The 19096-nt window shown below is 40.5% G+C and overlaps 1 protein-coding gene across 5 annotated transcripts in view; it reads left to right on the top strand.

Moving 5' to 3' along the window:
* The window catches only part of dnmt3ab (DNA (cytosine-5-)-methyltransferase 3 alpha b), a 70317-nt gene that overhangs the window by 11221 nt on the left and 40000 nt on the right, over positions 1-19096 (top strand). For 3 of the 5 annotated variants that reach the window (XM_084742922.1, XM_084742920.1, XM_084742921.1), the window contains exons 4-6: positions 4888-5239; positions 16229-16275; positions 18122-18268. In XM_084742922.1, the coding sequence (XP_084599048.1) occupies positions 4888-5239; positions 16229-16275; positions 18122-18268 (546 nt within the window). The remainder of the gene's footprint in view (positions 1-4887; positions 5240-16228; positions 16276-18121; positions 18269-19096) is intronic. The other 2 variants (XM_084742924.1, XM_084742923.1) reach the window with 1 other exon arrangement.

Genomic DNA, 19096 nt, shown 5'->3' with positions numbered 1-19096 from the left:
CGACGAGTGCTTGAAAAATGCCAACTAAAGTGAAGTATTTATTCATTCAGCTCAGTTCACAGGGTTTTATTTACATATTAACTGATCTTGCTGTTCATGGGTCCAGGCTGTAACATTCAGTGCCCTCAGTTAGTCTGAAGTGGGTTAAAAAATACTCTCCTGGTTACATGTTGTACCACTATATCTGCGCTACATTCATAATATAATATTTAATTAGGATCGATGTGATTTCAGACAAACTGGCTGCATGTTGACATGTTCTTTGGCCAAGTTTGGACACTTTCTATCAGTTCTGATCTGATTCTGATACCTGAAATCAGACATGTTTTGATACCGATACATATCTTGTAAATTTTCATTCAGACGTCATGATTTCTCTGTGAGACTTTGAGAAAGATAAATACCGTAAGTATGACTGCAGGCTCCAGCAGCATGTCTGCTGCTCTCTGTTCATCCATTCGTCTTTCACCTCCTTCCTTCCTCTCCCTCTCTGCGCCTCTGATCCTCACACATATACTCATGAACAGCAGACATATGCTTTTGCGGTTGTTAAACAATGAAGACAACACTTCCTATCATCCCACGCTACGTCATGACATTGTCAAACTACATCTGTTGTTATTGTTTTAATATGGGAGGGACCCCAAGTGGCAGATCTTACCCATTTTGCCTTTGATATAATGTAGTTTTTGGCATCTGTTGTAAATTTTGCATCCCTTTAATCACATTTCGGTACAGTACAGCTGAATAACTGAGTGAAATTCATATAATACGAATATGTAATTTCGTCATGTGCTGTATTATACCAGGTGTCAGCAACCTTTAATATCAAAAGAGCTATTTTTGGCCATATAAAGAAAACACAAATCCACCTGGAGCCACAACTATATTATATTTTCTATATTTTCCTCAGAGGCTTTTATTTCATTGGTTTTGGCATCCAAAGCTAGTTGAAAAAAAATTGTTTAAAAGCTGTAGACATAGGCTTTGATGTAAATTTTTGTTGACTAAATATTAAATTGTCAGTGTATGAGTGTATAGGCTACACAGTTTTATAACTGGAGTGTAAGAAACACTTAAAAAAATAGCGGTCATTCATTTACATGCAGTTTTTTGCCACAGAGAGACACTGGAGAAAAAGAGCTGCATGTGACGCTAGCAGCCTGCCAGCAGTCTCACAAATATGCATGTGAAATTTTAGGAATACAGGACATAAGTTAATTTGTAATTTATAATAAAAGCAGCATTAATCAAATCTTTCACTTTTAGCTCTGTTTTTGGTCTCCACCCTCTTCTGAGTGAAGTATGTGGCTCTTGAGCAGTTGAAATGCTCCACTGTCTTCATCAGCTAGTTGCTTATTTTGTCTGTCTGCAGTTTGGTGCTGAGCAGGTAGTGTAGTTTAGTGTACAGTGGGTTTATCCAAGTGGTAAGCATGAACCAAAACAGCAAAGTTGCAGGCCGTAAAAACCCAAACAAGGGGCTGAAAGACGCTAAAATACTCTGTAGAACTGAGGTGACCTGCAAAGTCACGACAGATTGATTGATCGGTCCGTCTTTTATGAATGTTAACACGTTTCTTCCATCCTAAATGACAGCAAAACTAACCTAAAGCTGTTATTGGCTAGTCTTAACTATACGTTTTGTTATAATATATAAAATAATGGATTTGAATGATGCTTTTCCCTGAATACAAGTCACTTTCGGAAATCTACAGCATAACCTAATGTGTTTTTCTGTTTAATTGATTGATAAAAAATTCACGTAAAACAGCATGTTACTGGCAAATAATCTATATTAGATTATAATGTGCATTGAATAATAAAATTATAAATAACTGCTCTTTGTTTTGATATTGGATCAAATCGATCACTGAAAAACCCATATTGGTTGACCACCACTGCTGCAAATTATCTTCAATAAAAGTGATGCCTTTCACTTTATAATGGTAATTTGATCCACTGTTAATATGAAAATATTGATTAATGCAGCTTTAAACATTTATTAAATGTATGTTTAAGTTGTAACGCTGCAGCAGTCAGTTGGCTGCAGTAGCCAGCGTTTTATTTTGACCTCTCTTTCCCTTCCTGAGCTGCCTAATTTACCAACTGTGACCCCTGACCTCTGGCAGGGGCCACATGTAGTTCACTGGGTCACTAATCTGTTGTGTAATCCTTTCAGCGACAGTAATGTGTAGCCTACTGTTTGTGTGTGTGTGTGTGAGAGTGAGCATATTCCCTGAGTTGTGTGTCTGTTTGCGCTCGTGTGGTTGTTTGCCTACACACACTCTGCAGCCTCTTTTTCTAGTGAATATGAGTCAGAATATTAATAATGGCTGAGCTTGTGGATTTGTTGTTTTCATTCATCGTGTCAAACAGATTTACTAGAGAGCTGCTGTTTGTGTGAGTGCAACTGTTCAACATTTACAGTTAATTTGTTCTCAGTTACTACAACGATGAAGTCACTGAGAGTTCTGCGGCCTGCGAGGAATGCTTAAAAACCAGCTTTGGCTTGATGTAGCTTTGTTTTACGATACAGTACGCCTTTCACTGAAGTTTATTCTGCAGGTCTGTTCCGCATAATTTGATTGCATTCATTACACAGACGTTTTATAGGTCTCTGGGTCACATTACAGCTAGTTTTACATTGTGTTTTCCTTTCCAGCCTGCAAGAACGAGGCTACATTTGACCTTTTAGCTTCTCTCGAAGGATCTTGTGTTTGCTAAATATTGTCTGCAGAAAAGCAGATGCCTCCTGAGGCGTTGCCGTCGCCCGCCTTAAATGCAAACGGCTGCACCTACATCTACAGGAGATGAAAGCTTCAGCGCTGCTCTCGTCAGTGTTGACAGTCTGATCTCACAAGACATGCTCCACTTTCTGCTCCCAGTGACCCAGTAATGGGATTGTCTGAGAAAGTGTGTTTTTAGGGCTATTTTTAGGAGGGAGTGAGACACTATCACATTTCTTCAAAGTGTTGCGCTGAGAAGAATCTTTTCTAGGTCTTCCAAGACATTTGCTGCTGTTTTTAGGCAAAGCGAACCGACTGTAACTTCAGCTGCAGCTTCAGATGGGTCAGCTCTGCTTGAATGCACTCCTCTGCATAGAATGAAATAGTTTAACTGGGCGTTCCAAACTGGACGGAGTGAAAGACTCCTTCGTTGTCAAACAGCCAACATTCCTGACATGTTTCCGTGCTGCTGTAATGATAAATGCACGGCTACAGGAAGCTCAGTAGTGTACCTGATGAACTCTAATGTAATCCCTTCCTCACTCGCAAGTTAATGGCTGTACAGCAGATTTACTGGCAACGCTTTGAAGTTTACAACTCTAGTTTTAACAGAGCTGAAAAGGAAATGCCATAATTCACTGCCTAATAAGTGTGAAGGTTGAGCTACGTGTTTGATTCTGTGCAGATAGAAGCCGAGGAGGCTTAAGGGGTGAAATTAAGCTTATCTAATATCAAATGGATGAATGCTCTAATTCACATTTTCTTTCAAACAGCCCATTTAACCACTAGAGACTGAAGAGTGCTTATCCTCACTCTGATAATGCCAGCTGTTTTATTGTTATGGCTCTGTGCTGGTAGCAGCCGTGGCCGGAGGCGGTGTGATTTTCGGATTGTCTCTCCATCCTGTTCTCGTTAATGTGAGATCTGAAGCCAAGAATGGCTGCGGAGAATTTCTTCAAACTTATGCACAAATGTCCACCTGGACTCAAGGTTGAACTGATTTGATTTTGGTGGTCAAAGGTCAAAGTTCAAGGTCACCGTGACCTCAAGTTCATCCCGTTCTTGTGAGTGTGACATCTCGGTGTGTGCCTGAAGGGAATTTTGTTACATCTGGCACAAATGTCCACTTGGACCCGAGGATGAGTTGATTAGATTTTGGACGTCAGAGTTCAAGGTCATAACAACCTTCTTCTTATTAACATGAGTTTTTAAGACGGCTTTGACAGAGTCTATTGAAACTTGGTAGACTTGTCCCACTGGACTCAAGGGTGAACTGATTACATTTTTGTGGTCAAAGGTCAAAGTTCAGGTCACTGTGACCTCACGTCTGTCCCATTCTTGTGAACCCGATATCTCAGGAACGCCTCGAGGGAATTGCTTCAAATTTGGCCCAAATGTCCACTTGAGCTCAAGGATGAACTGATTAGATTTTGTTTGTCAGCGGTCAAAGTTTAAGGTCACTGTCACCTCACGACATTCTCATTCCCGTGAACGTGATATCTCGGGAGGGAATTTCAATATATCTGGAGCAAATGTCCACTTCAGACTAATTTTTAATTCTAAGAAAATTTCACACAAATGTCTTCTAGAATAAAATGATGAAATGACATTTTACATCTAAAGGTGAAAGGTCATCTTCACTGTCAAATCATAATGTTCTGCAAAAACACGTGGAGGTCTCTATCTGTCGTCTGTACTCAGCTGTTAAAAAATATTCTTTAAGTGAAGACAGCACGTTTTTCTCTGGAAATTATTCACTAGAATCGCACATGTAATTACAGTGATCAAGAAATACGCTGAAAACCTTTTATTACGTTCCTTCAAAGTCTTCACTGCATTTATTATAGAGACATTGATGGAAGTGGAGCTCGCCTGGTTGGCGGAGGCATACAACCGCAAGGTGGTAATTCTAGTTGCTCACTGAGATGACTGTTTTTTCAAGCATGCAGGATGATTTGTTGTAACTCTTGAGAGGTTTTGTTTATTGCACAGCCAGCTACAGTATATCCAGTGATATCTCATAACTGCTGACAGCCACAACACTGTCGTGCACCTTCAAAACATCAAGCTGTAACGTACTGCTACAGCAATAATCATCTCTAAAGCTGATACATGTGTCAGAATGTTAACATTTCACCCGCCTCCTTCTCTTCCCCTGCAGGTTGAGAGCTGCGGTGCTTTCAAAGGCAGTCTGGGTGTGGGCAACAGCTACACTGGGGTGGGTAGGCCGTCCATGGCACAGGTCCACAATGGGGACGTGGGCGGGCACAGAGACAGGACGTCCGATGCCTGCTTCCCCAAACAGGAGAAGAGGGAAGTGGAGAACGGGTTCCCCAGAGACCCTTCCTCCTGCCGGGCAGAGGACAGCTCCCAGGGTCAGAGCCGGAGCCTGTCCCAGGAGAACGGATTCCTGCCCAGCCGGGAAGAGCAGGACTCGGAGAAAGACAAGGACGACAGCCTGACGACGCCGCGCAAGAAACGAGGGAGGCGGAAACTGGAGCGCCCAACGAAATGTGAGTGTTTTTGGCTTGTGCTTGTTTTGGTCCAGTAGGAAAAGTCATGTGATGAGTACAAGATGTTGAGTAATGAAGTGTAAATGGATGTCAGACACACAGAGCAGGGCACTGATTCAGCCAAGATTAGTAACACTGAGGATAAAAGTGTTGCATTCATGCTGCTGCACAGAGCTGTGAGGACACGGCACGAGTGGATATTAATGCTGCACTTTAAATTAGATACTACAGTGTTTATACTGTTAACATGGATGTAAAACTCAGAGACAGAACGGGATACTACAATTAAAAGTCAATGATACTTACTGCAATATTAAAAAACAAAGAAATGTCAACTTGAAAAAATTCCCTTATGAAATGATAAATAGGATGTGCATAGCAAATCTGCTTTCATTTTTAAATGATATAAAGTAAAAGTATCTAGCAAAGACCTAAGCATGTGCAAAAAATGGTCTGAATGGCTATGAATATTTGAATTATGCTTGTACAACTGCAAAACAAAAACAATGCAGTAGTCAGTAGCAGTCCATTAATAATCTAAAAATAAATTAATACATAAATTATTAATCGTATAACAGTAGATATTCTCACAGTCTGGTATTTTTTTATCGTGATATCATAATATTTCATATATTGTTACATCTCTAGCTGTTAATATTCATCTCATAAATATTATACTGAATATTATGCACATTATGTTTCAGTTCTTTTGAATGTCTCCGTGTGGCTTCCCAAATGATTTCATTATGCACAACCAGTTGACATCTGAATGTGCAGCGTGCACCATGTGACCGAAATAAGATTTATGACTGAGTAACAGACAGCTGCAATGAAAAAGCAAGAGTGAAACAATAAACAGATTATCTTTGAAATCATGCAGCAAAAAGGAAAGTAAAGTTAGTCAGAGTGTATCATTTGGATAGAGTGCGACATAATAACAGCAGTTACAATATGGATACTCTGAGTAATAGATTGCAGTCATCAGAAATTCAGAAAAATGTTTGAGATATAAGATTAAACACATTTTCATCAGAACATACAAGCACAGGTTCTGTGACCAGTTTGCCTTTTAAATTGTAGCTGTACCCAAAACTATTAATGAATTATTTGGTAAACTGTTTACATAAATGATAATTCAAATGAGCTGTACATCAACTGAAACTGTGACATTCCTTTGGTTTAGCTTCTTTTTTGCTGCTAAGTCACAGTAAAATGAGCAGCTTTGAGTTTTGGATCATTGGTCAGAAACAATCAAGCAATTTGAAATGTCATATTTTAGAAAACTGTGATGGGAATTATACGTTTTCTTACAATTAATCAAGACAACAAACGTCATATTGAATATTGTGACATTGCACAAAAAAAGTCTCGATATCAGACTGTTATTTGTTAATTATTTCATTTTATTTTGTTTTATTTTGTAGTTCTTTCATCTCTTCCACTGACGGCCACATTGTTTTTGTTTTGTAGTAGTTGCAAAATATGCGCAACACATCAGAGGACAAGGACATTTTTTCAAGTCGTAATTTTTCTCTGTTTTTTTATAATGATACGTATCATATTCTGGACTTTTTTTATTGTGTTTACATCCCTAATCAATCGTTAGTTGCCCTAATTATGAGAATTATTTGAATTTTTTTGAACACAATAACTGCTAAGATAAAAGCATGACCCAAAAAAGGAAACATTACTTGTTCTAAAATGCAAAATGCAACAAAATATTTTTTCCTGAAATGATAATAAGAACTTAATTCATCTGCTTAAGTGCAAACTTTACACATTATTACTTGCATATATTTAAATTTAATACAATTTTAAATTAAGGCAGGGCGACAGCATGATATGAAACTAGGTATTGTCAATGCTACAATATTGCTGAAATGTCCATATCACCCAGGCCTATTTTAAATTAAGTTTTGGTTGTACAGAAGTGAATCTGCACCAGCCACAGCGCAGCAGTAGATAACTTGAGAGAATAGAGATGATATAAATCAGGGGGGCATTGTTGGGAGAGACTGGTGCTGACAGGTAGTTTTTAGTCCAAGATGGAGATGAACAATATCACTCAGCCGCTCCCCCGCTCTCTGCGTTTTAGTCCTATCTCTCTCTTCTCTCTGTGTCTCAGCCACGTGTCTCTGTCGCTCCTCACTCGGCCACAGAGACACTGGCTATGACCTTGATGAGGAGTGCGGTAAATAAAGCCCGGGGAGGAGCGACTCGTCTCCTGGCAACCAGCCTCTGTTGGGAGCTGGCGGGTCTCTGTTGTGGCCGCCTCCCTGTCGGGGGCCCTGCCAGGTGGATGGCGTCGTGCCCAGAACTCTTTACAAACTGAGTCTGCACTCTGTATTCACCTGATCTGTGCTTCCAGGATCTGTTACTTCACTTCAAAGCAGAAATCCGGGAGAACCCTGTTTGCTTTTGGAGCGAGTGGCTAAAAACGGGTTTTCTGAACCAGGTGTGCGGCTCTGCTCCCTCATCTGGGTTTGGGTCCGGTACAGATACAATGGTGAACACAGAGGATTTGACATATTTACCTTAATGATGATACATTTCTGATCAATTTAACAAATATTCACACCGTCAGTATTTCCTAACAAGGATAAATCTGCTTTATATGATCTGCGTTAAGTTTTAAATAAGTTAATTGTTAAAGCGTAACACTCGAAAATGTTGCACAGTCCTTTTTCTTTAAAAGAGGATGTAGAATTAAAGCAAGATGAGGCGGGAGAATATGAATAGATATTTTAGATCTCAAGAGACGGATCATGAAAGCTGTTAAAGGGTCAGTCCGCGGATTTAACACATGAGGATCATTTCTCTTATTACAGGCAGTACTAGTCAGCCTGTGGAAACATTTATAAAGTCTTTGGCTTATAAATAATCCTGATGATGTCATTATTTTGGGTTTACCAAGCAGAGAGGGTATAATGCAAAGATGCTATATTGCATTGCATGATGGGAATTGTTGGAGCAAGCATTTTTAGAGTCAGTACTATCCTGACTTCTTCTTCTTCTTCTTTTCTTTTTTAAGTTTTTATTGACTTTTTTTTCATTTAAAGAGCAACATAGATTACAGTAACAGGTACAAAAGATAAAATGAACACAGACTAAACAAAAACACAGCAGCATCTCTGCGGTTCTCATAACATTAATGATTCAAAAGTCCGTCAGCGCGGCACCAGTCCTTGAAGGAGTCATCAACATGGAAACAAAAGAAAAGTCCCTGTAGCACAAACCCCGTAACCCACTCCTTCCACCTGCGTAATAATTCACTGAAAAAGAGATATTCATCATAACATCAATTTAAACTCCAAATACAAATAAATAAGAATAGCATCTGGCTCCTATGGTGTGTTTTCTCCTTTTATAACACAAAAACTGCAGGAACTATGGTTGTGGCTATCATATACAGCTATCAGCACGAGTATAAAATTACATTTGTTGCATTAACCTTTTAAAGATGATGAAATAAAGAGAAAATGTCCCACAACATTGCACAATATTATCTGCACTTTTAATAAGCCCTGAGTAGTAAACTTTCACATATTTTAGGGGCTTTCAGTCAGAGAACAATGAGTTCTGCTACAGAACACAGGCTACAACAAAACCCATTAGCTGTGTGGTTAGCTTTTAACTAGCCTCTAACTAAGACTTCCACATACAGACTAACTTGAGCTCACCCATCCGGCAGGAAAAAACAACACACTCTAACTAGGGCTGCACAATTAATCAAAAGTTTACCGAAATCACGATATGGCTTTCTGCAATTTGCAGGAGTTGCAATATTTGTTGAAGGCTAAATGTGTGTCAAAATGTTTAAATGAATGAATATCATGTGGCAGAGTTGTCCTGTCCTACACGTCAGATTCTGCAGACTTAAGAAAAGCATCTTCATTTGCTACAGATTCCTGCAAAAAAAAAAAAATCACACCGTAGTCATCTTAACATGTTTTTCAATCAAAATAAGAACGATGATGCAAAATTTATCATCAAAAAATTATCATTACCTCTAACATTGCAAATCAAATCGCAGTTGCAATATTAGTCAAAACAATCAGATGTTTTTGCAAAATCATTCAGCCCTGCCTCTACCTCTAACAGTCTCACACAAATACACTGTCTTACTGTAGGTAGATGGAGTGACTGACAGGCTGACCACATGTTTACTGACTCTCGAAATTACAGTAGCAGCACCTGCAATAAACAGTCATTTCATCATGATCTCTGTAACTGAACTAACATCTCTAAACACTGACTCTCATAGCATGACATTAACTCTTAGTGTGTCGCCCAGTTTGTTACAATATGTTGTTATAAATTGTCAGTTAGACTTAGTCTGACTTACAGGAAGTATTTTCTTTCACAATCTCAACACAAGCAACAACAGAAAGAGGAACTCACTATCAGAACAGCAGTGTTAGCCACAAAGTCAAAGAAAAGACGTGCAGAAATTCAGATTAGAGGTCTGCACGAGGTCCGCAGCTCCCTCAAGACCTGCAGCAGATGCTAGTGACATGTTTTTTTTTTCCCTCTCTCAAGGCTGCAGGCGGGCATCAGAAGTCATGTTGTAATGTGCGAACATAGTGCAGGGTGGGTAGTTTGTTGTTTGCAAGCTGCACACACGCACACATGTGCTGTTTGTCATTAGTTTGTGAGTAATATCTGATGCCTATGACACATTGAAAAAACAGTTATAGGATTTCCTTGAGTTAAGACATCAATATAATATGGAGGATTAAATGGAGAGTGTAGGGTTGTATGAAGTACTTATCTGTAGTGTGTTAGTTACAGTAGATAGTCTCCAGTTTGCAGAAGCAGAGAGGAGTCCCACCACAGAAGTTAAGCAATGAACTGGTGTGGTCAGGCTCAGCAAGAAAAGGTATTTTAGCCACTTAAAAAAGGTCCATCTAAAAAAATCAATATCAGTTTAAATGTAACCTATATTTAGAATATTTTCACAGCTTTATCTGGCCATCAGAAAAGCCTTTTCTGACGGGAAACCATTGTTATATAAGCCAAATATCACTCTCTAAACCAACCAAACTCCATGGGTGAAATCTGTTATTTTACTTTGCAGAACACAGGCGTCGCTGGTCTACCGCTGCCTCGTTCTATTAGTTTGTTTGTGTTATTGTGTCACTCTGGTGAATCCGAACTATCTCTTTAAAACACAAAAGTCACACAGTAACACAAATAAACTAACCAATTTGGCAGCAGTAGACCAGGAACTCCTGTGTTCTGTGAGGTAAAATTACTGATTTTGACAATGGAGTTTGGTCTTGGTAACGTCTCTCTCCTGTTGGAAACGACTGTCTGATGGCAAGATTAAGTGGTGAAAATATTCTAAATAAGTATACTTAAACTGATATTTTTTTTAGGCGGGCCTTTTTGAAATGGCTAAAATACATTTTGTTGCTGACCCTGTCCACAGCAGTTAATTTCTTAGCATCCTGCTGCTTCTCCAAAGGGAGGGAATGCCGACCGCTATCTATTGCAAGTAATAAGGTGGTACAACGTCTACTGATTTGTCACAGGATGATGTCCACAGTGAAACACCGTGATGGATGATGATTCTGTTGTCACACATCCCTGCTCAGCAAGTGTCCTGACATACATCTCTGTGCTTGTTTTAACAGGGTCTTCGACTCTGCAAGACACGTCCGTAACTTAGCTTTGTTCAGCCTCTGAAGCTGAAGTTGCTACACTGAGGAACCTTAGCTAAGAAAACACAAAGAAACACACTGACAGTAGCCACAGAAAAGAAACACAAGTCCTTCTGATGTAGCTAAGCGTTATGGGTTCACCTAACTGGGCAGGTTTAATAGTAAAACTACGAGCGGCATATAGAGATATAACATTAGTGCTGTAAGTTCGCAAACAGCTCCTGCCTCCAGTCCGAGGAGACACAATACCTTAAATACAGAAGGCTTTTAAATCCCAATGTTACGACGGCAGAGGGCTCAGTGATCGATGGACGATGACATCATCCATCAGCCCAACCCTAGTAGGTAATGCGCTGACTATGGATCAGCACCTCATACAACCCCGCATTAAATAACTTGAACTATCCCTTTGAGAAAGTAAAATGCACACTGTTGCAGATTGCATGTTAGTGAGTGGCCTTGGTGCAAAGGATTGTGGGAGGAAGCGACTGTGGAACAAAAAGCAGCAGGAGTGGGCATGTGCAATCTTAAAAAAAAAAACAAAAAACAGGGGGCCACACAGACTTTTAATTCAGATTACATCAGCAAAAAGTGCCCACAACGCTGCCCAGAGTTTAATTGCTAAGTGATTTCTGGGAAATCACTTAGTGTAGCGCCTGCATGATGTCTTGATTTACCTTAAATGCACTATACAGTAAATCTGACCGTGACTAAAGTGTACACTCTGGAAGATTTAAATCCCACAAACAAACAAGTTTGAACAGAGGGAGTGCTGGTATATTCAGAGAGAAGAGTCCTTGGTGGGGGGCAGTGTGGTGGATCGATACTCAGCTAACAGGGGTTCTGTTATCCATCTGGAGGGCACAGGAAGGATTTGAGCTCCGGCTGGAGTGGAACTGAGCTCTAGCAATACGAGAGCTGGAACCCACTCAAACTGGCAAGGTATACTCTCTGTGGGCAACGTTAGCCAGCTCCCCTCACAAACCCAATGACCTTGGCAGTCCGCGCCGCCTCACCGATTTGTTATATAGTCACTTATTCCCGATGAGGACGAGGAGACCAGACCAGAGCAGAGCAGAGAGGGATGGAAAAAAAATGAGCAAGGGGGGGAGGGAGGAACTGGGGGCTCCGCTACACATGGAACCAACTTGAAGAGGGTGCTAAGAGAGCGGGCTATTGTTTGGACAGGTCTGTAGGGTACTTCACTGACAAGCCAGAGTTGGCTGTGCAGAAAACACGCCATCAAAAGTTGTCCTTAGCCTCTCAGGGCTCAAGTGTTATGATAGTGTTTGGGCTTCGGCTCGGCAGATAGTCATGTTTACTCAGGCTGTGCCATCATGCTAATTTAGGGCACAGCTGCTTGAATGATGTGTATATACTCCGCTGGTGTCATATCACCGCGCCCAGGCGCTTTTAGCAACACTTGCTTACACTAAAATCAAACATTGTGAAAGTAATACCAGAGGTGTTGGTTTGAGCTCCTGTGATGAAGCTGATCTTGGCTTCCTTATCTATTTTTCTGTGGCTGCTGCTGCAGCGGGTGTAAAACTTTTCATGAATCATGAATCCTGACTGCTGTCGTAGTGTTTCAGTTGGGTGCTATCCATGCTCCCTGGCTCACCCCTCGCTGCTCTGCTGAACGCAGGAAAACAATGCTGTTTAAGAATGAATAACAGGCCCTTGTTGTTGTGGACCTCCACATCTTAAATCATGACCAAGTTAATGGGAAATCCCAACTGGAGTTTTTATTGTGTTCAAGACATTTTTATTAGACTGCGGTTTCAGCGCATGTTTCACCAAATATTTTCTGTGCTATTTTTGACCGTCTTTACCCTCCTGCTGCATCTATCGCTTTGGGTTTTGCAGCTTTCTCTGCATATATGGGCATTTTCTTTCCTGTGGAAAATATTTGTCCTTTTAAGAAACGGCTAATAGCATTCAAGAGTTTTGAATCCTCACAATACATCAGTGCTGGAAAGAAGTATTTAGATATTTTACTTATATAAAAGTGGCAATACTGCAGTTTAAAAATACTAGTCCTGCATGAAACATTTTATGGAAGTAAAGGTTTGCAAGTGTAAGTGGCAGAATGTGTGTCACAAGTGAAAGTATGTACTGTGAAAGATTAATAGATTAGTCAAATAATCGATTGTGGACTGGAAGAAGATGAAAAGGCAACAATTCTGATAATTGGTTAATGTGAAAAAAAAAAAAAAAAAAAAAGTTAGCACAGATGAACCTGGAAAAATATTCTGTTTTTTGTGATATTACGCTGAATTATATTTGAGTTTTAGTTGCAGCTCATTTTGTGGATTTATAATAATTTATAATAATAAACTCTATTCAAATATCCCCTTTAATACAAAATGCGCTGTTCAAAGTGCTGTACATTGAAAAAGGAACAAAAATCAGACAAAAAAGTAGAAGGCAGGCATTTTATAGATCAATTTAAAAGTTTTATTACATTAGAAGGAATAGGTGAAGTATTAAGTATTAATTTATGGGTCAATTTTCCTATTTGGGCTAAAAAAAAAGTGGATTGTTGAGAAAAATGCTTAAAACTTGGCAGGACAGCAACATACTATATTTATTACTAGATTATTATTATTATTAGAAACATGTGTTACATTGCATAAAGTCACAATCTGCAAATTATATTTACACAACACTGGAACTATAGCTGTCAAATATACTGTATAGAGACACAGCAGGAAGGAGGGGAGGGGAAAATGACATTCCTGTCTGCTAGCAAACAACAGAAAAATGCCAAAAACCTGCTGTATGGTGGGATGCACTAACAAGAGGGTAGCTGATTTTATATGAGCTGCTAAACCGCAAAAACTGAGCCTTTTAAAAGGCAAAAGTGGACAGAGGCGATAGGACGTGGGGCATCAGGAGAAAGAATGGGAAAAACAGCGGGATCCTGCCTAAGTGGGTGTTACAGTTGCTAATTTGTCCAGACAAACTGCAGAGGTTGAAGCAAATCAAGCTATAAAAGACCCGGTTTTGGCCTTTGTTAGGTGAAATGATGATCATACCTGGTGATTCGACTGAAGTGTTTCACCTCTGGCCGTTCAGTGGGATCATTTCTCCAAGAAAAGCAACACAAAGAGAAGTGAAACTGAGTTTGTCAGTATAACTTCTCTTCTCTGGTAGACATGGTGCTAAAATAATCCTTTGGCATGTTGAAATCTGATGTTTTTAATGAGCTACAGGCATGTTGTTAGCGTTTCAGCTCTTGGTTCAGTTGACAGTTGAACTCATGTAAAGCACAAGTAATTTACAAACGGTTTCACCTCCACGTCCATTTAGTTGCTGTTGGGGCGTTCAATCATATCATGTGATCTTCATCAGCATATAGAGTTTGCCCAGTTCTCATGCTCATATTAGGGACAATTAACACTTTGCTAAGCCCTGCCCTCCTTAGTTACTGTTACTAAGCCTGCCAAACTTTCCCATCTCACACTGCATTTGTGCAGTTTACAGTGGCAGATATAACATCGAAATTGAGAGCAATTGTTGAAACGCAAGGTCTTTGATTCCTTAGAGACATAAACAAAAGCAGCTTCTCGTCTCTAGCTGACGACAGTGGATTTCGTCCGCTAAAATAATAACTCACAAGTGGATTTTATAAGTGTGACTGGCTGATGTAAGCTACTACTAAGTCCTTGACTCGGACGAAAAGTGTGTCTCCAGCTGACGGTTTAATGTTTCCATCCAACACGTTGTTAGACACAAACACTGTGAAAGTGTAAATGTAAAGTTACCTGACAGCTGCACACATGGTATAACTTTAATGCTAAAAGATTGAGGCTAAAGCTAGCTTACCCCTCAGCAAACATTGGTCTGATGATAAAATACGGCAGCGATATCAACTCGATAAATGACAGAAACACATTCATTAACGTGGGAAAAGAAAGTGCAGGGACTCGATTAGCACAGTGAACTGCGATTGTGGAATAAGATAACAAGATGCCAGGATAAGAGTTAAGCTAACTCGGCTTAGACCTGAGACAGCGATTCGGCATCAGCCCACATCCTTCCCCTCAAACCCTCACAGAACAAATGCAGATGCAGTGATATCTAACAAGTTTGGCTGAAGATAAAGTTACTGCAGCTAGTAAGCTAGTGTTAGTTAGCCAGACATGCTAAGTTTTGCGGCTTATGTTGGAACAGATGAAGACATTCCCCACATGTGCGCTCTTGTGTTTGGCATTTTTAGAGGCTACAGAAAAGACGCCGTTGTCCAGACTCATGAAAAGCCAAATATCACTCTTCTCAGAGCCTCCTGCAAGCCGCGTCAACATGTAGAGGAATGTAAAAGCTTGCTAGCTCTAGTTAAGTTATGACTGGACAGTTGCTGTTTTTAGGTGGGGCTTAGCGAAGGGTCAATTCAGTCAGGTTTCAAATCTCTTAAAGTGGTCAGAAATCTACATTTCCAAGAGACCTTGGCAAACTCTATCTTATCTGCTGATGAAGATAATATGATATGATCGAAAAGCTCCAGAACAGCTACATAATGGACTTAGTGTGAGATTATTTTGTCATCTTTTCAAGGTTAAGAATGTACAAGTACCTCAATGTTATACTTAAGCAGAGAACTTAAATAAATGACTTAATTTTATCATCATAAAACAAAATATTGACTTGATTAGTGGTGCAGCAATTGTTGTTCTAAATAACAGACAAATACCAGCTTCTGCATCTCTCTACCTTCCAGTTGTACATAACTTAGCTGTAGCAAGAACAGACTCATGTCTTGGTCCTGTTGAGGGTTTGGAGATTGGCAAGGAGATTATATATGGCCCCAGAGCCACAGTCAAGCGAAGCAGTATGTTGTCAGTGTCAGTGGCGTGGGAGGGGCCACACTAATAGCAACCAGCTGTGTGTCTCATGAAGGGGGGATATAAGGTCAGAAGTGTGACATTTGCCAAAGTAAACCTGGCCCCTCTCCACACTCATCATAACCTGGGCAGCCACTCCAAACCCTCTGGGTTGCATCAAACCCTCGTACGGCACCTGAGCGCACACAAGCTCCCGTGATCACGGACGATTTAAAACTCCGAGCACGCAGGAGGAGTTTCCCCCCGAGCCAGTATCTCTCAGCACTTTTATTAATTTGCCTTTAATTTGATCAAACTCACAGTTAATGGGATGATGTGGAGGGCAAGCGTTAACGATTTGGGTTAATAAATGTGTCATATGGTTTATTGATGAATGCGGGGCCAGTTAAGTTGAACACAGACGCGAGGATAACCGATGTGGTCAATTTCCACCCTGCTATGAATGATTCAGGCCATCCATTGTGTCGCTGTCTTCTCTCTAGATGTGGAGCACAAGGAGGAGGACGGGGCCGATGCAGTCAAGACCGAGGTAAGATTTCTGCTCTGTTCAGTCTTTGTTCTCAGGCTGACGTAACTCTTGAGGTGTCTTTCACACTTGCCAGGGCTGTAGCTTCCTTTTTTTTGGGTAAATTACCTTTCCTGTCACAGACTGTGAACCCTCTGCTTGCCAACAATGATAGATGGTTGTGGTGCAGCTCGAACAGAAGTTCCTTTTTTTGACTTGAATAAGGATAGATTTTGCAGAAGAAATACTGAATATAACAGGATTCTCCATCATACTGGTATGTTAAAAGAACATCAGCCCATCCAGTGCTGTTACAGCAATTTTCTTCTTTTTTTTATTGATTATAGGACAGGTTGAATACTTGATATGTGGATATTTACATGCTGTTTTGCATGTCTGCAGCTGGGTAGGAATAGTTTGACATTTTGGGAAATACATTTGCCCAGAGTTTGATGAAAGGATTTCTAGGTAAATATGAAGCTAAAGCCACCAGCCAGTTAGCTTATCTTAGCATTAAGACCAGGTACAGGTACACCGGGTAGCCTGGCTACACCCCCTTAAAGGAACAGTTAGCCATAACATAAAGACTGGAAACAGGGGGGAAACAACTATCCAAGTTTGTCCAGCGATAAACATTTTTAAGAATAAAATCCACAATTCATCATCGTTTCTATATGCTTGACAATTTCTTGGCAGGAACCAGTAGCTTGCAGCTGTTACACTTTGGATTTGTACAAATTGAACAAACAAGAAGTAGAATGTTAAAGGGATAGTTCAGAGTTTTTGAAGTGGGCTTGTACAAGTTGCTTATCCATAGTCAGTGTATTAACTACAGTAGATGGCAGTTGGCAGGCCTCCAGTTTGGAGAAGCAGCAGGAGTGTCAGTGTCGGAAGCTAAGCATTGTACTGCAGCAGCAGCAAAACAAATTTTAGACACCCAAATAAATGACTACCTAAAAAAATAAATATCAATTAAAGTGTGAGCTATATGGTTAATATTTTCACTGCTGTCAGACAGCCTTTTTCAATGGGAAATCACCAGTATATAAGCCAAATATTGGTCTCTCCAAAGCAACCAAACTCAAATGGCAAAAACAGTAATTTATTCTCACAGAGAACACAGGAGTTGCTGGTCTACAGCTACCTCGATCAGTTAGTTTGTTTGTATTATTGTGTGAGTAGACCGTATCCAGTCTTTATGCAAGCTAAGCTAACTTGCTGCTAGCTAGCTTTGTATTGAGGGGTATCGATCTTCTCGTCTAACTTTCTGCGAGAACGTGAAAAATACATCAAACTATTCCTTCTAGCTTATTTCTGTGTCTCCTTAAACTTTTTGACACCTACCCTCCCACAAACGTATCTTGAAAGCTTGCACTGAAAGTATCCACACCATTGCTTGACTAGAAGCTTTGCATAGTCGCCTTTCTTCAGGGCTTCTTCTTCATGGTCCAGAAAAACTGAGTAGTTCTCTTGCCTTTGGACTTGTGAAAGAAATGGTACCTGATGGTGTATAGATCTGAAATATCAAATACACTTGGGAGCTTCTTGTATCAGTTGGTGCTGGTGACCTTGAGACTGTTGCCGGGCAGTTGTGATTAGACACTGTGGCATCATTTTGTGCTGCCTGACCAATCACAAGCTAATAGCACCATACGGCACACCAACACGTGAGTCATCATCTTTCGAAATTAGACAACCCCATCAACCGCCTCATTTGCAAATTATTACTCACTTGTTAACCAGAGTCTCTAGTGACAGATCGGACGCACAGATTTACCACAAATCTGGATGCTTCCTCATGAGAGAAAGTCGAAAAGAACGAATCAAAAACTAGTAGCTAACTTTTTTTGTTTTTTAACACCTTAAACAGGGAGGTCGAGGCAGGCTGCGAGGGGGAGTTGGTTGGGAGATCAGCCTTCGTCAGAGGCCCGTGCCCAGAATAACCTTCCAGGCTGGTGACCCTTATTACATTAGCAAGCGGACCAGAGAGGAGTGGCTGGCCAAGTGGAAGATGGAGGTGAGTACCCCAGCTCTGTCCCAGCCACCGTAGATGATAGGGTGAGTGACAGGCATGGACCCAAAGCTGCCAGGGTCAAAGACAGGGCTTTGCGGTGTGTTCACGGCCAAGTGTATTTGATGGGTCATTTGATATCTCATGAAGGTACCATTTATTTCAGTGGATTTCCAGAGCCCATTGGCTCAGTCGGCTCCTGCATTTCCTGACTTTGTTCTTGTCTGTTGTGTTAGTGGAGGAGCAGCTGTGATGATCATATCTGTTTGATGCCTTGACATGATTCATGCTTCCTGAATGAAAACGTTGCTGTAAATTTAGATTTGCATCACCCTGACTGCTTTTGGTGCCTCAAAGCTGCAGTGAAGAGATTCTATGTTAAACTAAAGGGTTATTTCACCTAAACCCCCCAAAAAACAGATTTTTCCTCTTACTTCTAATTGTAGCAAGCCATGCAGATGGTCTTTATTCAGAAACAATGTCCTTGTTAAAGGGACAGTTCGCTCCAAAATCAAAAATACACATATATGTTTCCTCTCACCTGTAGTGCTGTTTATCCATCTAAATTGTTTTGGTGTAAGTTGCAGAGTTTGGGAGATACCAGCCGTAGATATGTCTGCCTTCTCTCTTTTGTATAATGGAAGTGCATGGCACAATTTTCTCTCTACTGAACTGCACCAACCAATCATATCACTGCGCAGAAGGAAGTGTGCATCTACTCATGGATGAGAGGTTACAGGTCAGCTGACGAGGGCGCCATTGATGTTAACGTCCAAGACTGCCATGAGCACGAGCCTCTTGTCCGTGAGTAGATGCATGCTTCCTTCTGTGCGG

The sequence above is a fragment of the Lutjanus erythropterus genome, chromosome 18 (genome assembly GCF_056507025.1).
Source record: "Lutjanus erythropterus isolate fLutEry1 chromosome 18, fLutEry1.hap2, whole genome shotgun sequence".
Classification (NCBI taxonomy): domain Eukaryota; kingdom Metazoa; phylum Chordata; class Actinopteri; order Lutjaniformes; family Lutjanidae; genus Lutjanus; species Lutjanus erythropterus.
Note: the sequence above shows the minus strand (reverse complement) of the source record. Positions and strands in the feature narration are given on the sequence as shown.